General features: G+C 37.2%; 1 protein-coding gene across 7 annotated transcripts in view; it reads left to right on the top strand.

Annotated features, from left to right (window-relative positions):
* The window catches only part of PTPN4 (protein tyrosine phosphatase non-receptor type 4), a 178,315-nt gene that overhangs the window by 102,132 nt on the left and 56,867 nt on the right, over positions 1-19,316 (top strand). For all 7 annotated transcript variants that reach the window (XM_019932320.3, XM_019932319.3, XM_019932323.3 and 4 more), the window contains 3 exons: positions 714-802; positions 10,153-10,216; positions 13,945-14,117. In XM_019932320.3, the coding sequence (XP_019787879.1) occupies positions 714-802; positions 10,153-10,216; positions 13,945-14,117 (326 nt within the window). The remainder of the gene's footprint in view (positions 1-713; positions 803-10,152; positions 10,217-13,944; positions 14,118-19,316) is intronic.

Genomic DNA, 19,316 nt, shown 5'->3' with positions numbered 1-19,316 from the left:
CTATATTAGTTTACCTGGAGTATATTTCAAGTCAAGAAGCAGAGCTATTTCAAGACTGATTAGCAGCTGAGAAAAGTTTTAATTCCACTCATTCTCTTAATAGTGCAGGTCAGCTGTTCACGTTGGATCAGTCAGCATGAGAACTCACCCATCAAAGCACAATTCAAATTTCCTTCTCAGGAGCCTTCCAAACTCTCCAGCAATTGTCCCCACTCTATACTCCCATAATGTTTTTGTTGTATTATGTCTGTTACAGAACTTCTCATTATATTGGAAATATTATTTTATTACAGGTTGCCCTTCACCAAACTCTGAACTCCAGGTTTTCTTCACTTTTGCAATCCTACCACCATATTTACACAGTAATTGGACCTTAATAGTTTTAGAAATGGAAAGATGGGTACTAACTTGTCATTCTATAAGATGAGAAGGTCTTTGATTTTCTATATCAAAGAGTCAGTCCCATTTATAAACTGTGGGAAATCCTGAAATCATTTTTGCTTTAGATTAATAAATTTTAATAATGCAACATTTAAGTTTGATTTGAAGTATGTCCTTTATTTTTATGATGTAACAGTTACCATATGGATTTGTAAATATTCAGTTAACTGTTGCCTTTGATGAAATGTCACACTGTGAATCATATTTTTAAAATATAACTTTAACAGTTTATTTTAGATTTGCCATTTTCTTTTTTTTGTTGTTTTTTGAAGGATCAAAGTAACAATGAAATTATGATTGGAGTGATGTCAGGAGGAATTCTGATTTATAAGAACAAAGTACGAATGAATACCTTTCCATGGTAAGAACTTCCATCAGTACTTTTGCTTTTACCATTATATTACCAAATACAATTCGTATTAAAGAAAGTGGTTGTTGAGCTATTTAATGTTGTCATACAACTTCGTCCCACTTACTTGGAATCTACCAGAAGATACCTATTAAAATAATTGAATTATTTGTTTCCGAAGTGTCTTAGTTTAAAGAAAATACTACTTTGCGAATTTTTCTCTTAGTCTCTAAATCTGTACTGTAGTGTAATAGCTAATATTGTCATATTTACTCTGCGTCTCACGCTGTGCCAGTTGTTTTGAATACAGTACTTCACTTAAATGCATTCAGTGGGTGCTAGTTTATTAGTTGGAACATGGGCATGGTTGCTGCAACAAAGGCCCCTTATTACAGTGGTTTAAATTGGTACTGGGAAAGTATGGTGGCTCCACGGGGTTTAAAACTCATGTTTCTTTTGTGTTATTGCTCTGCTGTCCTTAGCATGCTGTGCTTATCCTCGTCGCCCAGTGCCTCACTCACCGTCACTCCTATATCCCAAAGTGAGGAAGAAGGAGAGGTAGCATCTGCCATTTCCCTTTAAGGGGATAACTTGAAAATTGTAAAAATCATATTGATCACATATCCCTTGTGTGAATATCATATAAGTAACTCGGGCTTTTAAAAATAAACACAATGATTTTCTCTAGGGGAAGAAGCAAATACAAAAGAAATATATTGTATCAATCTGTTTCTCTTTATATCTCCTAAAAGAATTGGTCCAGATTTTTCAATATCTCTGATTATTATTTAATAGGTTTTTGTAATTAGTCACTTATATAACACTAATAGAAATATGATAACTGACAGAAGCTGTTATTTTAGAAAATTGCCACAATTACGTTGAGAAAATAAACATAAATTTCCCCAATAGGTCACTATCTAGGAAAACATGAAATACAAAATATAAAATTGATGAAATGAACTTCATCAAAATTAGATATTTTTGCTCTCCAGAAGACACTGTAAAGAAAATGAAAAGGCAAAAAACACTCTTTTATAAAATACGTATTTGATAAAGGACTTATCAAAAGAAGGTAAGGGACTCTTACAGCTCAATAAGAAGACAACTTGATTAAAAAGAATAGGCAAAATATGTGAACAGATACTTCCCCCAAAGGAGATATACGGATGGCAAATAAGTACACAAAAAGATGCTCAGTCATTAGTGAAACGCACATTAAAACCGCAGTGAACTACTACTGTTCACTCACTACAATAGTTCCAATTAAAAAGAATGATAATACCAAGTAATGGCAAGGAAGCAAAGCACCTAGAAATCTCATATATTGCTGGTGGGAATGCAAACTAGTAGACCAACTTTGGAAAACAGTTTGGTGTTTCTTCAAGGTTAAACATAGATTTACCATATAATCTGGCAATTCTATTCCTCGATATTTACCCAAGAGAACTGAAAATACAAGTTCGTATAAAGATTTGCACACTGTGTTCATAGCTGTATTATTCATAACAGCACAAAACAGAATTCCAGATGTCCATCAGGTGGTGAAAGGACAAGCAGATTACACTTGCATTGGAATACTGTTTAGCAGTGAAAGAAATGGACTGTTTTACACACTAAACAATACGGGTGACCCTCCCCTCAAAACATTATGCTAAGTGTAAGAAGCCTGACACAAAAGATGACGTACTCTTTGTTTCTATTTATATGAAATTCCTGAGAACACACAGCATAAAGACAGCAGACCCTTGGTTGCCATTGGAACATTTTCAGGTGATGGAAATTGTTACATGGTGGTTTGGGTGGGTGGTAGTTACACAGCTGAATACATTTGTCAAAACTCATTGATTTGTTTGCCTAAAATTGGGATATTTCATTTTATATATAAATTATACCTCTATAAAGCTCATAAAGAAAATCAAAGGTCATTTAGTGTTTCATCTCACATCTTTTAAGTTCTTCCTGTATAATTCAAATTGTGTTATGTTCAGAGGAGAATACAAAACAGTTCAAGACATAGTCCTTGCCTAAAAGTGGGCACATAAAAATTAATTACAAAACATAATAAGACAATTTGTAACTTAAATGCTTCAGAAGAGGTAGTTACAGTTGTTGACTTTCACAATGGTAAATGTGCATCTTCAATATTAATACTTTTCTGATTTTACTAAAGACAGTTAAAATACTTTTTATTAGTTTTACATTTTCTATGAATGTCAAAATCAGAAATAAATTCTTTTCGGGTGATGTGGTTAAAATGATAATCTAAGTTTTTCTGTATTTTCAAAATTATACAATAAGGATTCTAGAAGAGTTTTTGACAAACGACTTTGGAAACACCGAGGATATAATTTCACTAGGGAAAATTGTAATGGCCCTATGGTATTTGAGATGGTTTTTAAAGGATGAATAGAAATTTCTTCAGTGAGGAGGAAGTATGGAAGAGGTATGTGTGTATAGAGGGTTCAGTCAGGGAATTCAGGGTAAAGGTACCAAACATTTGCAGGAGCCTAATAGTAAGAAAGGACGTGGCAAGTTGAGGAGATGATGGGATATTTGGTTTGGTTTGGTTTTTTTTTCAGTTGTCTTCACTGAGGACAGAAGCAAGGGCACAAGAATTTAAGGTATAATAATGTTGCTTAGGAGAGAAATTAGATTCAGATTGTGAAGGATCTTATATATTCCATATGCTGAGGAGTTGGTATATTATTTTATTATTAAATATTCTTGAAGGTAGTTTCCTGTTGAGAAATAGAACTCATGTTTATAAGTCTTTATCACACAAGTTAGGTTAAAAAGAAGAATGTGAGCATTTAAGATATTGATTGGAAAATACTATATAGTATTCCTTTAAATTTTTATTTTCCAGAATTAAACTAAATAGATGGGATTTAAAGTTGTTAAAGCTACTAGACCTACATCATCCTGGAACATAAGGATTTCTTCTGATCCTAACTACTCATAGCAGTACATACTACAACATTAGGAGTACATTTATACATGTACCACAAATTGCCATGATTTAAGATCCAATATCAGTTGATTTCCAAAGAAAATCAATCATTAAGTTGTGTGAAAATCATCAAATACATGGTTTACTTTTAGTTCTTAAAGTATGGATCTATTTTCACAAAAGCAACATACTTCTTATTAATACTACATGTGAGTAAGGAACCATTTCAGCCTCATCATCTTTATTCAAATTAGTGTTCGTAGAATTGCCATTGCCCTTAAATTGATATTTTAGCAAAGTATTGTGGAAGTCTCCTTGAGGAAATCATAAAAATCACTTGATAAAAATGGAGTATGATTACAGCTCGGAATTACCAAATTTCTACATGAATGAAGAGTTTTGAGTAAAGGTGGAAGTTTTAGAGCTGATAGTTTTATAAGATTAATAAGGTAGGAAAAAAATCACTTGTGGATTTTAATGCATTTTATCTGTACCTTATAACCCTGCAACTTGGGTGTTGTTAGCATTGTTTTTATGGATAAGGAGTGAGAAATGCCAGAGAAGCTGACTGGGCCAGTGTTAACAAGTATGATGAGTATGAAGCAGAGCTTTAAATAAACCTGGGTCTTTCAGTTTCTGAAACACTAGCTTCTCACTTACCTCTTCTCTCAAAATTAGAGCTATGTGTAGAAAAAGTAGTGTTCCATGTAATAGATTCCCTCATTTCTTTCCACATATGGTTATCCCTAAATTATCCAGTTCAAGTTCATACTTTTAAACTGTTGAATACTGAATTGGGAGTTACTTGGATTCTATAATTAGACTTCATTAAAATTAATGCTCATCAAAAAACATCATGAGTAAAATGAAAAGGGATGGAGAGAGTTCTGGTTCCCAGTCCAGCAGGTAAAGACTTTGGAAGTTGTCACCCCCTGTCCTCACAAGAAAAAAAAAAGAAAACTGAAAAAACTCAAAATCAGCAACTCTTTTTAGATCCCTCAGAGAATTGAGGACACAGGGCATACTTACTGCAGCTCTGAAAACTGGAGAGACAGGTGAATACAAGGCATGACAACTTACCAGGACTAGAAACCACCGCTGCAGCCACCCCTGGTAGGAGTACATGCAGGGTGATTGACAGATTGCTGGAGATGGAGCAGAGACTAGCTTGGACTAATTTACTTAGGAAGGACCCCTCGTTCTCATGAGTTTTACTACCAGGCACCCCACCAGGATCTCAGGGCGAAGATTGGAGAAAAATCCGCTTGTGTTCGAAGGGCAGGGGATGGAAGTTGAGCAGGAAAGTAACCGTTTTGAAATACGCTCAGAGCTTTCTGCTCTCCTTAACAAAGATCTGCCCTCAAGGAAATCTATTTTACCAATACTTAACCAACATGTGTTTTACCAGAGCCTAACCAAGGTGGGGGAAGGGAAGTACCCATTTCCAGCCCTCTCTGTACTTCCTGTTGCAGCTAGGGAGGGGTGAGCTGACGGGCACCGAAGGGTGCAGCCAAGGGGCTCAGACCACTAAACCCGAGACCTAATCACAGGATTAAAGACGAGTTCCTCCCCAGCCCCAGACTTAACTGACACATCACCAGGGCTCCTGTATAATAACAAAGCGTCACAACTTAAGTCACTGCAAAGCTCAGGCTAATTAAGGACTGTCTTGGGAAACCCAAAGACAACAGGAGAGACAGAAACCAGGATAGTAGAGCAAATAGCGTCAAGTGCCTGCCTCAGAGACTGTTCCTTTGGAACAGTCACAATTTGATTGAATTCGTTCCTGAAGCAATTCATGGCCCAGGGCGCTGCTGAAAATAATAGAGCAGTGTGTTGGCAATTAGAGGAGTTCTCAGCTGGGTGTGGTTTTTGAGAGAATGGGATGTTTAGTACCCCTGGTCATCTCAGTATTCCTGTGGGCACACCCAGAGCTGTGCTTTCCTGAAGAGCAACAGCAGAAGCCTGAACTGGAGGTTGAGGGTGAAGATAGAGTCCATGTACGTAAACTACCAAATAACAGGAAGCTGGGAAGATGGGAAACAAATAACTTACACTCACTGCGATGCAATATGTAAAACATCTGGTTGCCAGCAAAATATTACAAGACACACGAAGATAAAGGAAAGTATGACCCATACACCTGATAATAGACAAGCAACAGTTATAAGTGTACATGTGCATAATAACACAGTTTCAAAATACATGAAGGAAAAAATAAGGAAAAATAGACAATTCTACAATCGTAGTTGGAGAGTTGAGCATATCCCTCTCAGAACTCAATACAAAAACTAGACAATAAAAAATCAGTTGAAATAGTTTCAAGCACTGTCAAATCTCGTGGCTTAATCGATATACAATATACTGAAACTGTGCGACTCAGATTGCGCTTGAACCCATGGGCGGGGACTCAAACCCAGCCAGAACCCACTGTCTTTTAATTGAGATCACACACATGGTCTTAGGACTTACTGAAGCTCAGGTTCTTTATGTCTAATCACAGAAGGAATTCAGTGAGAGACAAAGTGATAGGTAAGAAGTGGATTTATTTAGAGAGAAACACACTCCACAGGCAGAGGGTGGGCCATCTCAGAAGGCAAGAGGCCCCAAAACATGGTGTGCTTAGTTTTTATGGGCTGCGTAATTTCATAGGCTAATGAGTGGGGATTATTCCAGCTATTTTGGGGGAAGGGGCAGAGATTTCCAGGAATTGGGCCACCACCCACTTTTGGCCTTCTATGGTTGGCCTCAGAACTGTCATGGCGCCTGTGGGAGTGTCATTTAGCTAATGCATTACAATGAGCATAGAATGAGGCTCAAGGTCTACTGGAAGTCGAATCTTCCGCCGTCTTGGATCTAGTTGGCTCTTACCAGTTTCTGTCATATCCTATGGCTATGTCATTCTTTCAAAGGTTGTGCCCTGCTCCCCTTCCCTCCTGTTTCAATACTATGCCTAGTAACAGCAAAATACACATTCCCTTCAAGGGTACATGGTTTGTTTACTAGGAGAGAAAATATGTTGAGCCATAAAACAAGTTTCAATAAATTTTTTATTGAGTTATAATTAATATAACATTATATTAGGTTCAGGTGTACAGCATAGTGATTAAATATTTCTATACCTTATGAAACAGCACAGTAAGTCCAGTTATCATCCGTCACCATATAAAATTATTATAGTATTATTGACTATATTCCCTCTATATACATGACATCCCCATGACTTATTTTATAACTGGAAGTTTGTATTCTTAATCCATTTCACATTTTTGTCTTTACCTGCACCCTTTTCTCTCCTCTGGCAACCACTCGTTTGTTCTCTGTATCTGAGTCTCTTTTTGTTTTATTTTTTAGATTCCACGTATAAATGAAATCATAAGGTATTTGTTTTTCTCTTTCTAGTTATTTCACTTTCATAATACCCTCGAGGTCCATCCATGTTGCCATAGTTGGCAAGATTTTATTCTTTTTTATGGCTGAGTAATATTCACACACACACACACACACACACATATACAAACACATCACATCTTCTTTATCCATTCATTATTGATGGACACTTAGGTTGTTTCCATATCTTGGCTGTTATAAATAGTGCTGCAATGAACACAGGGGTGCATAAATCTTTTTGATTTAGTGTTTTCATTTTCTTTGGATACATACCCAGAGGTGGGACTGCTGGATCGTATGGTAGTTCTATTTTTAGAATTTTGAGGACCCTCCATACTGTCTTCCATGGTGGCTGCACATATTTACATTCCCACCAACAGTGCACAAAGATTCCCTTTTCTCCACATCCTTGTCAACAGTTGTTGTTTCTTGTCTTTTTGATAATAGCCATTCTGACAGGTGTGAGGTGGTATCTCATTGTAGTTTTGATTTGCATTTCTCTGATAATTAATGATGTTGAACACCTTTTAATGTCCCTGTTGGCCATGTGTATGTCTTTGTAAAAAATGTCTATTCAGGTCTTCTGCCCATTTTTTAATCAAATTTGTTTTTTGATACTGAGTTGTATAAAAAAGTTCTTTATATACTTGGATATCAACCCCTTATTGGATATATCATTTGCAAGTATCTTCTCTCATTTGGTAGGCTACCTTTTTGTTTTGTTGGTTTGCTTCACTGTGGAGAATCTTTTAATTTGATGTAGTCCCATTGTTTATTTTTGCTTTTGCTGCCCTTACCTGAGGAGACATAACCAAAAAATATTGCTAAGACTAATGTAAAAGAGGTTACTGTCTGTGTTTTCTTCTTGAAGTTTTATGATTTCAGGTATTACATTTAAGTCTTTAATCCATTTTGAATTTATTTTGTATATGGTGTGAGAAAGTTGTCCAGTTTTCATTTTTCTGCATGTAGCATCCAGTTTTCCCAACACCATTTATTGAAGAGACTGTCTTTTCTCCATTGTATATTCTTGTCTTCTTGTCGTAGATTAATTGACCATGGGAGCATAGGTTTATTTCTGGGCTGTCTCTTCTCTTCCACTGATTTATGTGTCTGTTTCTATGCCAGTACCAGACTGTTTTGGTTACTGTAGCTTTGTACTATAGTTTGATGTCAGGAAGCAGGATTCCTCCAGCTCTGTTATTTCTCAAGATTGTTTAGTTATCCGGGATCTTTTGTGTTTCCAAACAAATTTTTTTTTTAACTTTTCATTTTATTTTGGAGTATAGGTGATTAGCAATGTTGTGATAGTTTCAGCTGTACAGCAAAGTGATTCAGTTATACATATACATGTATCTCTTCCATGCAAATTTTGAAATTATTTGTTCTAGTTCTGTGAAAAATGCCATTGGTATTTTGATAGGGATTGCATTGAATATATAGATTGCCTTGGGTAGTATGGTCATTTTAACAATATTAATTCTTCCAATCCGAGAATACAGTGTATCTTTGCATCTGTTTGTGTCCTCTTCAGTTTCTTTCATCAGTGTCTTATAGTTTTCCAGGTTTTACATCCTTAGGTAGATTTATTCCCAGGTATTTTATTCTTTTCAATGTGATAGTCAATGGGATTGTTTCCTTAATTTCTCTTTCTGATAGCTCGTTGTTAGTGTATAGAAGTGGAACAGGTTTCTGCATATTAATTTTTTATTTTGGGGTCCTTTTTTATGATTTTCATTTCTGTGTTTACATTGCCCATCTGTTCTTTGTTCTTGCTTTCTACTTTATCCTTTGGAGCTCTTAGCCTGTTAATCGTAGTTGTTTTAAACTCCCAGTCTGGTAAGTCCCACATTCCTCTCATATCTGGTTCTGATGCTTACTCTGTCTTTACATTGTGGTTTTTGCCTTTTGGTATGCCTTGTAATCTTTTCTTGATGGGCAGGTGGGATACCCTGGTAACAGGCACGCTGTAAATAGGCTCTTAGTAATGTGGTGGTGAGGTGTCGACAGAAGGGGGTTTTCTGTAGTCCTGTGATTAGCTCTCAGTGTTTTAATGAGCCCAGGCCTCTAGACTGTGAGCTTCACAGTGTTTCTCATTTTTTTTTTCTCTCCCCTTGGGTGGGACAGGATGGCTAGAGTGGGCTGGACTTGGGTATTTTCCTCCCCCAGGTCAGGCTCTGGTTAACAAGATTCCCCTAAAGGTAGGCCTTGTTAAGAGCAGAGTGCTCTGGCCTAGTTCAGCATGGTTTCTTTCCCTTTCCCTGTCGGAAATCTGAGGGTACTTTTCTTTGGTATTTATTTTCGGAATCTGTTTGAGCTTCTAGAGCTAAATCTCACAATACCGTGAGGTCCGCCCTATGACTGGGGCCTCTTGGGGTTTTTAACTCTCAGGGTTGACCACGCTGAGCCTTCCACAACTCATAAAATACAGTTCAGATTTTCCTACTCTGGCACTGCTTCCTCTGGCAGTTCCTGCTCCTGAATCTTCTCTGGGAAGCTCTGATTCCCTGTACTCAGCTGTTGGTCTCTCAAGTCTCGGGGGTAGCCGTTTGCCCTGTGCTCTTCCCTTCCTTGTGTATTTAAGAAGAGTTGTGGATTTTTCAATCTGTTGAGCTTTTTACTTGTTGCCAGGATGGATTGGTGATTTCCAAGCTCTTAACGTGCAGAAAACTACTTGCAGTTTTAAAGAGTAAATAACTATATTATTGGTATTCTTAAAATTTTAACTTGTGATATGTGTTTTTATGTATTTCTTTAGACACAAAATTGGGAAATGTATAGTTTACAGCAAAATGTTCTGATAAAACTAAGCTCAGTTGAGCATATAAATTCTAATTATTTTTTCACGAAGCACCAAAAACTTTAATAGATTCTTTATGTACTTTATATATGTATATATAATTAAATATTTAGACAGTACTAAACATACAGTTAAAAGATTATTTTTTAATTTTTTAGATTAATATTTTTATCTTTGTTCAATATTTTAAATACTCCAATTCATTCTCTTTTTATCCAGGTTGAAGATTGTAAAAATTTCTTTTAAGTGCAAACAGTTTTTTATTCAACTGAGAAAAGAATTGGTGAGTTGATCTTATTAACATAACTTAAGTCCTTTAAGAAATAAGTCGTCATTCATTACAGAACTTTTAGTGCAAGTAAATGTGTTAATACTGTTAATAACTGCCTACTCAGTTAAGTAATTCACATTTTATGACAAAGTATATCCCTAGTGTTTCTGTGGTTCTGATCAGAAGTTATTCTAGATATCTGTTCTGCTATCTCTTGAACTTAGAAACTGGTCTCAATTGTGATGTTCATTGTCGTCCCCAGGGTCCATTCATGAGGTCAGTAACTGAGCATTTATATGTCCTTTTTCTTTCTTTCTTTTTTTTTTTAAACTAAATCTTCCTTTCACATAGGAGTACATTAAACAGCACTTCCTTTCACATAGGAGTACATTTCATTTGGGGGATTCTGAGCGTTTAGTTTTGTTCCTAGTTAATGAACGTGTAGTACATTTCCTCCCTTTGTTGGACTGATGTCCTTTTTGTGTATTAAATACAACACATTATCACAGAAAGTACAGCGTTGGAAAGAATTTCATCTTATAAATGATTTTATCTATTTCATCAAATTAAATTAACCTTATCCTTTGACTGACATTACTAGAAGTCTTGACAAATCAATGCACATTTCAGGATGTGTATATGTGTATATGTGTATAAAATGTATTCAGGGACTTCCCTGGCGGTCCAGTGGTTAAGACTTCGCCTTCCAGTGCAGGGAATGCGGGGTCGATCCCTGGTCGGGGAGCTAAGATCCCACATGCCTCGAGGCCAAAAAACCAAAACATGAAGTAGAAGCAATATTATAACAAGTTCAATAAAGACTTAAAAAAAAATGGTCCACATCAAAAATACATAATAAATAAATAATAAAATAAAATGTATTCAAAGCCTTAAAATATATTTGAATCAAATGTATTTTATAGAGGATATTGATCTACTGACTATGATTCATCATTATACTCACAAAACATAGACGTTTTATTTCAAGAGAGTTTTTATCGAAATAAAACCAACAGAAATTAAGTATAGTGCTTGGTAAGTATATAATATACAATGTTATTGTGTAGAACATTACTACCACCCTGGCAGCTGGTATTATTACTAATGGAGTTGACGCCCACTAGCAGTCATTAACTCTCCCAAAAGGTAAATATTATTCTCATTTGTATCATCGTGGATTAGTTTGCTTAGTTTTGAATTTTAAAATCTAAAATCATACAGAACGTTTTCATTTTTATCTGCCTTCTTCCCCTTAACATTGTGAGATTCATTCGTGTTGTTACACCTAGCGATAGTTTGCTCCCTTGCTGTGGAATTCTACTGAATGAATATACCATACATTAGTTATTCATTCTTACTATGTTAGTGGACAGTTTTGCCATTTCCACGTTGTGACTATTATGTTTAATGCTGTTAATGAACATTCTTGTACATGTTTCAATAAATGTTTAGAGGAATAAAATATAATAAATCACATCTGGAAACTAGAGAACAAACATTTTACTCTGATAATTATATTGGTAGGAGGCGGTGTTTAAGTCAACTTTTCCAATTTGCTCCCCATTATAGTGCTATTGTTGTTAGTAATACTACTAGTATAGTATCTGACATTTCTTAAAATCTTACTGTGTGCCTGGTAACGTATCAACCGTTTTCATATCATTTAATCCTCACAACCATTCTCTGAGGGAGTGTTAATGCATACAAAGCAACTGTTACACAGAATTAAGAATTCTCTGGTGATCAAGAAGTGACATTTTAAGCATATCATCTTCTAATATCACAGCTTAATATTTATACATGGGCATTTTACTGTATTTTAGTCATAGAAGGTATCTTCATGACCTTTTGGTAGGCAAAGATTGCTTTAATAGGACATAGAAGGGAAACTAACATTAAAGGAGAAGATCAGTAACTAGAACTGGTTAAAATTAAGAACTATGTTCGTCAAAAGACATGATTAAGAAAGTCAAATAGCACAGAATATGTGTATGATACACACACACCATCTATGTCCTTGGTTGTGTATCCAGCCCAACCCAGAAGTACGCTAGTGACTTGAACAGACACTCCAGAACTGAGAATATCCCCATGGCCAGTAACATGAAAAGCTGTTGAACCTCAATTAAGCATCAGAGAAATACAGATTATAACCAAAATGTGATAATTTCACGCAACCACCAGAATAGTGGAGCAAAAAGATGGGGAGCCAGTGACCGGGGAGTGTGAAGAGCATGCGCTGCTGGTAGAGGGGGTGCCTGTCAGGCTGATCATTTTGGCAACGGCTGGGCGGCACCGACCAGAGGTGAGCGCATGGCATCTATGGCCCAGCAGCAGAAATTCGCACCTACGCGCATCTGACAAAATACAGGAATACACACAGGAACAACATTTTCACATCACCAAACTAGAAACATTAAATGTCTGTCAACGGTAAACAGGTTAATAAACTGTGGTCTGTTCACATGAGAGAATAGTGTGTAGAATGAAGTGAGTCAATTACTGCTTCACAATTACATGGAGGAATATAGAAACATAATATTGAACAAAAGAAGTCAGACCTAAAGACATACATGTATGAGTCCGTGTATGTAAAGTTGAGAAACAAGCATGATAACCTGTGGGCATAAAAGGCAGAAGGTGGGCACACGTGTACAGGTTATGTGGTATTAACCTGTGGGCATAAAAGGCAGAAGGTGGGCACGTGTAGAGGTTATGTGGTAGAGACGGGAAGACAAGGCGCTCGGAGGCGCTGCTTAACGGTCCATTTCTGGACCTGGTTGCAGTCACTGTGTGAAAATCATAGCTGGACACCTATGACATGTATGCCTTGCTATAGATAGTTCAGTGAAACCATTTATTTAAATAGCAATTTGTGCCAAATTTTTAAAGAAAAATTAAAGAAATGCTTCTGTTGCTGCTTATTTTAACTTTTTAATTAATTAATTAATTTTTGGCTGTGTTGGGTCTTCGTTGCCGCGCGTGGGCTTTCTCTAGTTGCAGCAAGCGGGGGCTTCTCTTCCCTGCGGTACATGGGCTTCTCGTTGCGGTGGCCTCTTGTTGCAGAGCACGGGCTCTAGGCACGTGGGCTTCAGTAAATGTGGCACGCGGGCTCAGTAGTTGTGGCTTGCAGGCTCTAGAGCGCAGGTTCAGTAGTTGTGGCGCTCCACGGTTGCTCCAGTTTAGTTGCTCCACGGCATGTGGGATCTTCCCGGACCAGGGCTCAAACCCGTGTCCCCTTCATTGGCAGGCTGATTCTTAACCACTGCGCTACCAGGGAAGTCCCTGTTGCGACTTACTTTAAAATAAGAATTTCAAAATAGTGTTCAGAAGTGCTGAATGTTTTTATTTACTTTTTTACAATCTAGACAGATTTATAAGTTTAGAGATCTTGTTGAAAGGTCTGTTGGTGTATCTTAAAGTTTAATTTGTGGGCCAGGATTGTATTTTGAAATAATTATAGCTACTAAGTTTTGAAAATAGATACATATCAAGTTTTAAATTTGTTTCTAACTGTGTTCTAAAATAACAGTTCCTATGAGTTGTAATATTACCAAATGAGGTCCACATTTTGCAAACCTTTCCATTAATTTTACTGCTTTTTTATGGGATAAGCAAAAAAGACACAGGAAGGGTTAGTGTTTGTAAAGGTAGAGTATTTACCTGTAAAAAATAAATTAAATGGAACATTAGATCCTGACATTCTCATGATATTCTCTGCATTTTGTCATTTATTACAGCATGAATCTAGAGAAACATTATTGGGATTTAACATGGTGAATTACAGAGCATGTAAAAACTTGTGGAAAGCATGTGTAGAACATCACACATTCTTCCGTTTGGACAGACCACTTCCACCTCAAAAGAATTTTTTTGCACATTATTTTACATTAGGTTCAAAATTCCGGTATTGGTAAGTATTGCTTATGCTTTGATACTTCAGTGTTGGATTTTTTCCTCCTTTTAAAGACAAGTCTAGTTTACTGAACCATAGAATCTGTTACTCATGCGCGCCTACTAAGTCAAAGTCTTCGCGGAGTTTGGCCGCTTTGTCTAATCAGCAGAAAGTTCTGTAGGTTCTCATTATAAAGCCAGACTTGAGAAACCTGTTCCATTACCTGTATTCCAGGTCGTTATTTCCTAAAGTAAATCAACTGTATTTAATTAGTTACAATCTACTCCTGCTATAATTTCCATTGTCTTTGTTAAATATTTGTAAGATGACTTTCTCGTGAAGAAAATATTTAGATGTGGCCCAGAAAAGATTTGTATTGTAAACCTCAAGCATTTATAAATGCCCCATTTGTAATCAGAAAATAAAACACAACAGCATAAAGCGTCGTACAGGATATACCATTAAAAACACATCCTTCTTCCAAATAAAAGTAGCCCCAAAATTCAGTATCAGCACTTAACTAGAATTAAGGAAATTGTAACCATAAAAAAGGCACAGCAGATTCTTAAGTGGCTTGGTGTCATGATTGGCTCCCCTGTCACCATCCTAAAAGCAGTACTGGGAAAGTAAGGTGTTGGTACTTGTAAATTTAAAGGTAATTAGGTTTAGGGAATGAGTATGACATCGGTAGTGAGAGTCAAGGAAAAATCTAAAAGTCTTATCTATTGGTACTAAATCTTAGCAGGTACAGAAGAAATCTCCAGTGAGAGAACAGTGCAGACCATACTGGTATTCCTTCAATAAACTTAATTCCTTACCTAAACGACCACCGGGGTTGTTATACAAGAACTATACTTAACTTTAGCAGAACTGTTTCTTCCCTCTGACCTTGAAAATATGACATACATGTCAGTATACGCACACCACTTCACTTAGGCAACAAAGAAATTAATAGAATGTAGTAACCAGCCTTTAACCATAATTTAAACCAGTCTCAGATGAAAAAAAAAAAAAAATCAAGTAATTTCCCCAAACTGTACCACAGAAAACAAAATCTAGTCACGATGACTACAGATACCAAAGACATTTGAAGAAACCTGTTTGGGAGAAAATCATCCCTGAAACAGGATGAAATTTCTACCTGATATTAACAAAAAGAGACTAGCTCAAGGGACTTGCCCAGCGGTCCAGTGGTTAAGGCTCTGCACTTCCACTGCAGGGGGCATGGGTTCGATCCCTGGTCAGGGAACTAGGGTCCTTCATGCCGCATGTTGCAGCCAAAAAAAACCAGAACAAAACAAAAAAGGAGGGAAATTTCTCATCATGGAAGTTGAAGCCCTAAACAGTAAATTAAATAATTCTTTAAAAACAAAAGCTCAAGAACTATCTAATTAAAAAAGAAAATACTGGTTGAGGGCAGCAACACTTGCCGTTCAGGCTGTTATTGCCCTTGGGGGAGTATGGACCTAGTACTGGCAGATTTTACATTTTTAAAACAGTTTTATTAAGGTATAATTGACAGAATAATTTACCATATTTAAAGTTTAAAATGACATGTTTGGGGATGTATATACATCCATGAACCCATTACCACAATTAAGATAGCAAGCATATCCACCCCGGGATTTTCCTCTTACCCCTCTGAAACCCCTTTTCTCTCTCCTCTCTTTGTCCCCATGTATCCGCTGGCCCGCTTTCTGTTTCTATAAATTGGTTTGCATTTTCTAGGGTTTTATATAAATAGAAAACATATATTTTGTTGTTGCCTGGATTGATGGTTCATTTCTTTTTATTGTAGGGTAGTATTCCATTGTGTAGATATATAACACATTTTGTTTATCCATTCACTGAATTATGGATATCAAGTGGGTTGTTTCTCTGTTTGGCTTGCTTCCGGACTTGGGCTATTACAAATAAAGCTGCTGTGAACATTGATGTGGAAGGGTTTGTATGGACATTTGCTTAAGTTCCCTTGGTTAAATACCTAGGAGTGGAATCACCGGATCTTACGGTAGATGTATGTTTAACTTTGCAAGAATCTGCTGGTCGTTTTTCCAAAGCACGTGTTATCGTTTTACATGCCCACCATCAGTGTATGAGAGTTCTAATTCCACCAGATTCTTACCACTGCCTCCTGGTATCTTTTCATTTGACTAGTTTTCTGAAGAGCATGTAATTTTGATAAGTTCAATTTACCAGTTTTTTCTTTCATGGATCTTTCTTTTGGTGTCATATCTAAGGAATCTTTGCCTAACCCAAGGTCACAAAGATTTACTCCTGTTTTCTTCTAAGAGTTTTACAGTTTTAACCCTTACGTTTAGGTCTATGATCGATTTGAAAGTAATTTTTGCATATGGTGTGAAGTATGGATTGACGTTTGTCTTTTTACATATGGATATCCAGTTGTTCTAGCATTTTTTGTTGAAAAGATTATTCTTTCTCCACAGCATTGCCTTTACACCTTTGCTAGAAATCAGTGGTCCACATTTGGGTGGACTTATTTCTGGACTTTTTAATAGTAAGTCTTAAGTCCAGTAGTACTAGTCTTCCAACTTTGTTCTTTTTAGAAGTTGTTTTGAATGTTCTAGGCCCATTGCAGTTTCATCTGAATTTTAGAATTAGCTGATCAGTTTCTACAAGAAAGACTTCTGGGATTCTAACTGGAATTGTGCTGAAACTATAGATCAGTTTCAGGAGAATTGGCGTCTTAAAAATATTGAGTTTTCTCTACTAGAGCTAAGCAGTGAATTTGGTAGGGTTGCAGGATACAGAATTAATGCACAGAAATCTCTTGCATTCCTATACACTGACAATGAAAGATCAGAAACAGAAATTAAGGAAACAACCCTATTTACCTTCGCAACAAAAAGAGTAAAATGCCGAGGAATAAACCTACCTAGGGAGACAAAAGACCTGTATGCCGAAAACTATATAAGACACCGATGAAAGAAATCAAGGATGACATAAACAGATGGAGAAATGTACCATGTTCTTGGATTGGAAGAGTCAACATTGTGAAAATGACTCTACTACCCAAAGCAATCTACAGATTCAGTGCAATCCCTATCAAATTACCACTGGCATTCTTCACAGAACTAGAACCAAAAATGTTATGCTTTGTATGGAAACACAAAAGACCCCGAATAGCCAGAGCAATCTTGAGAAAGAAAAACGGAGCTAAAACGTAGGAAAAACGCTCTTTGACATAAACCACAGCAAGATCTTCTCTGACCCACCTCCTAGAGTAATGAAAATAAAAGCAAAAATAAACAAATGGGATCTAATTAAACTTAAAAGCTTTTACACAGCAAAGGAAACCATAAACAAGACAAAAAGACAACCCTCAGAATGGGAGAAAATATTTGCAAACGAAGCAACAGACAAAGGATTAATCTCCAAAATACACAAACAGCTCATGGAGTGCAACATCAAAAAAACAACTGAATCAAAAAATGGGTGGAAGACATAAACAGGTATTTTACCAAAGAAGACATACAGATGGCCAGGAGGCACATGAAAAGCTGCTCAACATCACTAATTATTAGAGAAATGCAAATCAAAACTACAACGAGGTATCACCTCACACTGGGCAGAATGGCCATCATCAAAAAATCTACAAACAAGAAATACTGGAGAAGGTGTGGAGAAAAGGGAACCCTCTTGAACTGTTGGTGGGAATGTGAATTGATATAGCCACTGTGGAGAACAATATGGAGGTTCCTTAAAAAACTAAAAATTGGGACTCCCCTGGTAGCGCAGTGGTTAAGAATCGCCTGCCAATGCAGGGGGCACAGGTTCAATCCCGGGTCCGGGAAGATCCCACGTGCCACAGAGCAGCTAAGCCCGTACACCACAACTACTGAACCTGTGCTCTGGAGCCCGCGAGCCACAGCTACTGAAGCCCTTGTGCCTAGAGCCCGTGCTCTGCAACAAGAGAGGCCAGCTCAATGAGAAACCCATGCACCGCATGAAGAGTAGCCCCTGCTCACTACCACTAGAGAAAACCCATGTGCAGCAACGAAGACCCAGTGCAGCCAAAAATAAATAGTCATATCTTCAAAAAATGTATGGATGTACTAATTAAAAAAAAACCAAACTAAAAATAGAACTACCGTATGACTCAGCAATCTCACTCCTGGGCATGTAGCCTGAGAAAACCATAATTCAAAAAGATACCTGTACCCCGGTGTTCATTGCAGCACTATTTACAATAGCCAGGACATGGAAACAACCTAAATGTCCAATGACAGATGAATGGATAAGGAAGATGTGGTCCATATATGCAATGGAATATTAGCCATAAAAAGGAAGGAAATTGGGTCATTTGTAGAGATGTGGATGGACCTAGAGTCTGTCATACAGAGTGAAGTAAGCCAGAGAGAGAAAAACAAATATTGTATATTAACGCATATGTGTGGAATATAGAAAAATGGTAACAGATGAACCTGTTTTCAGGACAGGAATAGAGATGTAGAAATAGAAACCGATGTGTGGACACGGGGGAAGGGGAGGGGTGGGACGAATTGGGAGATTAGGGTAGACATATATACACTGCCATGCGTAAAATAGCTAGCTAGTGGGAACCTGCTGTATTGCACAGGGGGCTCAGCTCGGTGCTCGGTGACGAGCTACATGGGCAGGATGTGGGGCGGGGTGGAAGGGAGGTCCAGGAGGGAGGGGATAGGTGTATACACATAGCTGATTCACTTCATTGTACAGCAGAAACTAACACAACATTGTAAAGCAATTGTACTCCAATAAAAAAAATACTGAGTTTTATGACTCGTGAAACATGGTACATCTTTTTATTTACTTAAATTTTCTCTCAGCAGTAGTTTTCAGCATATACCTCTTTCACATCTTTTCCAAATGTATCCTTAATTATTTCATGTTTTTGATGCTATTATAAATTGTCTTTATTTTAATTTCAGATTGTTCATCACAGTTAATTAGAAATGCAATTGATTTTTTTTTTTTCTTTTTCTTTTTTGCGGTACACGGGCCTCTCACTGTTGTGGCCTCTCCCGTTGCGGAGCACAGGCTCCGGACGTGCAGGCTCAGCGGCCATGGCTCACGGGCCCAGCTGCTCCGCGGCATGTGGGATCTTCCCGGACCGGGGTACAAACCCGTGTCCCCTGCATCGGCAGGCGGACTCTCAACCACTGCGCCACCAGGGAAGCCCGCAATTGATTTTTTTATGTTGATCTTGTTTTGTTA

The sequence above is a fragment of the Tursiops truncatus genome, chromosome 7, assembly GCF_011762595.2.
Source record: "Tursiops truncatus isolate mTurTru1 chromosome 7, mTurTru1.mat.Y, whole genome shotgun sequence".
Classification (NCBI taxonomy): Eukaryota; Metazoa; Chordata; class Mammalia; order Artiodactyla; family Delphinidae; genus Tursiops; species Tursiops truncatus.
The sequence above is the reverse complement of the archived record's forward strand: the minus strand, read 5'-3'. Positions and strand labels throughout refer to the sequence as shown.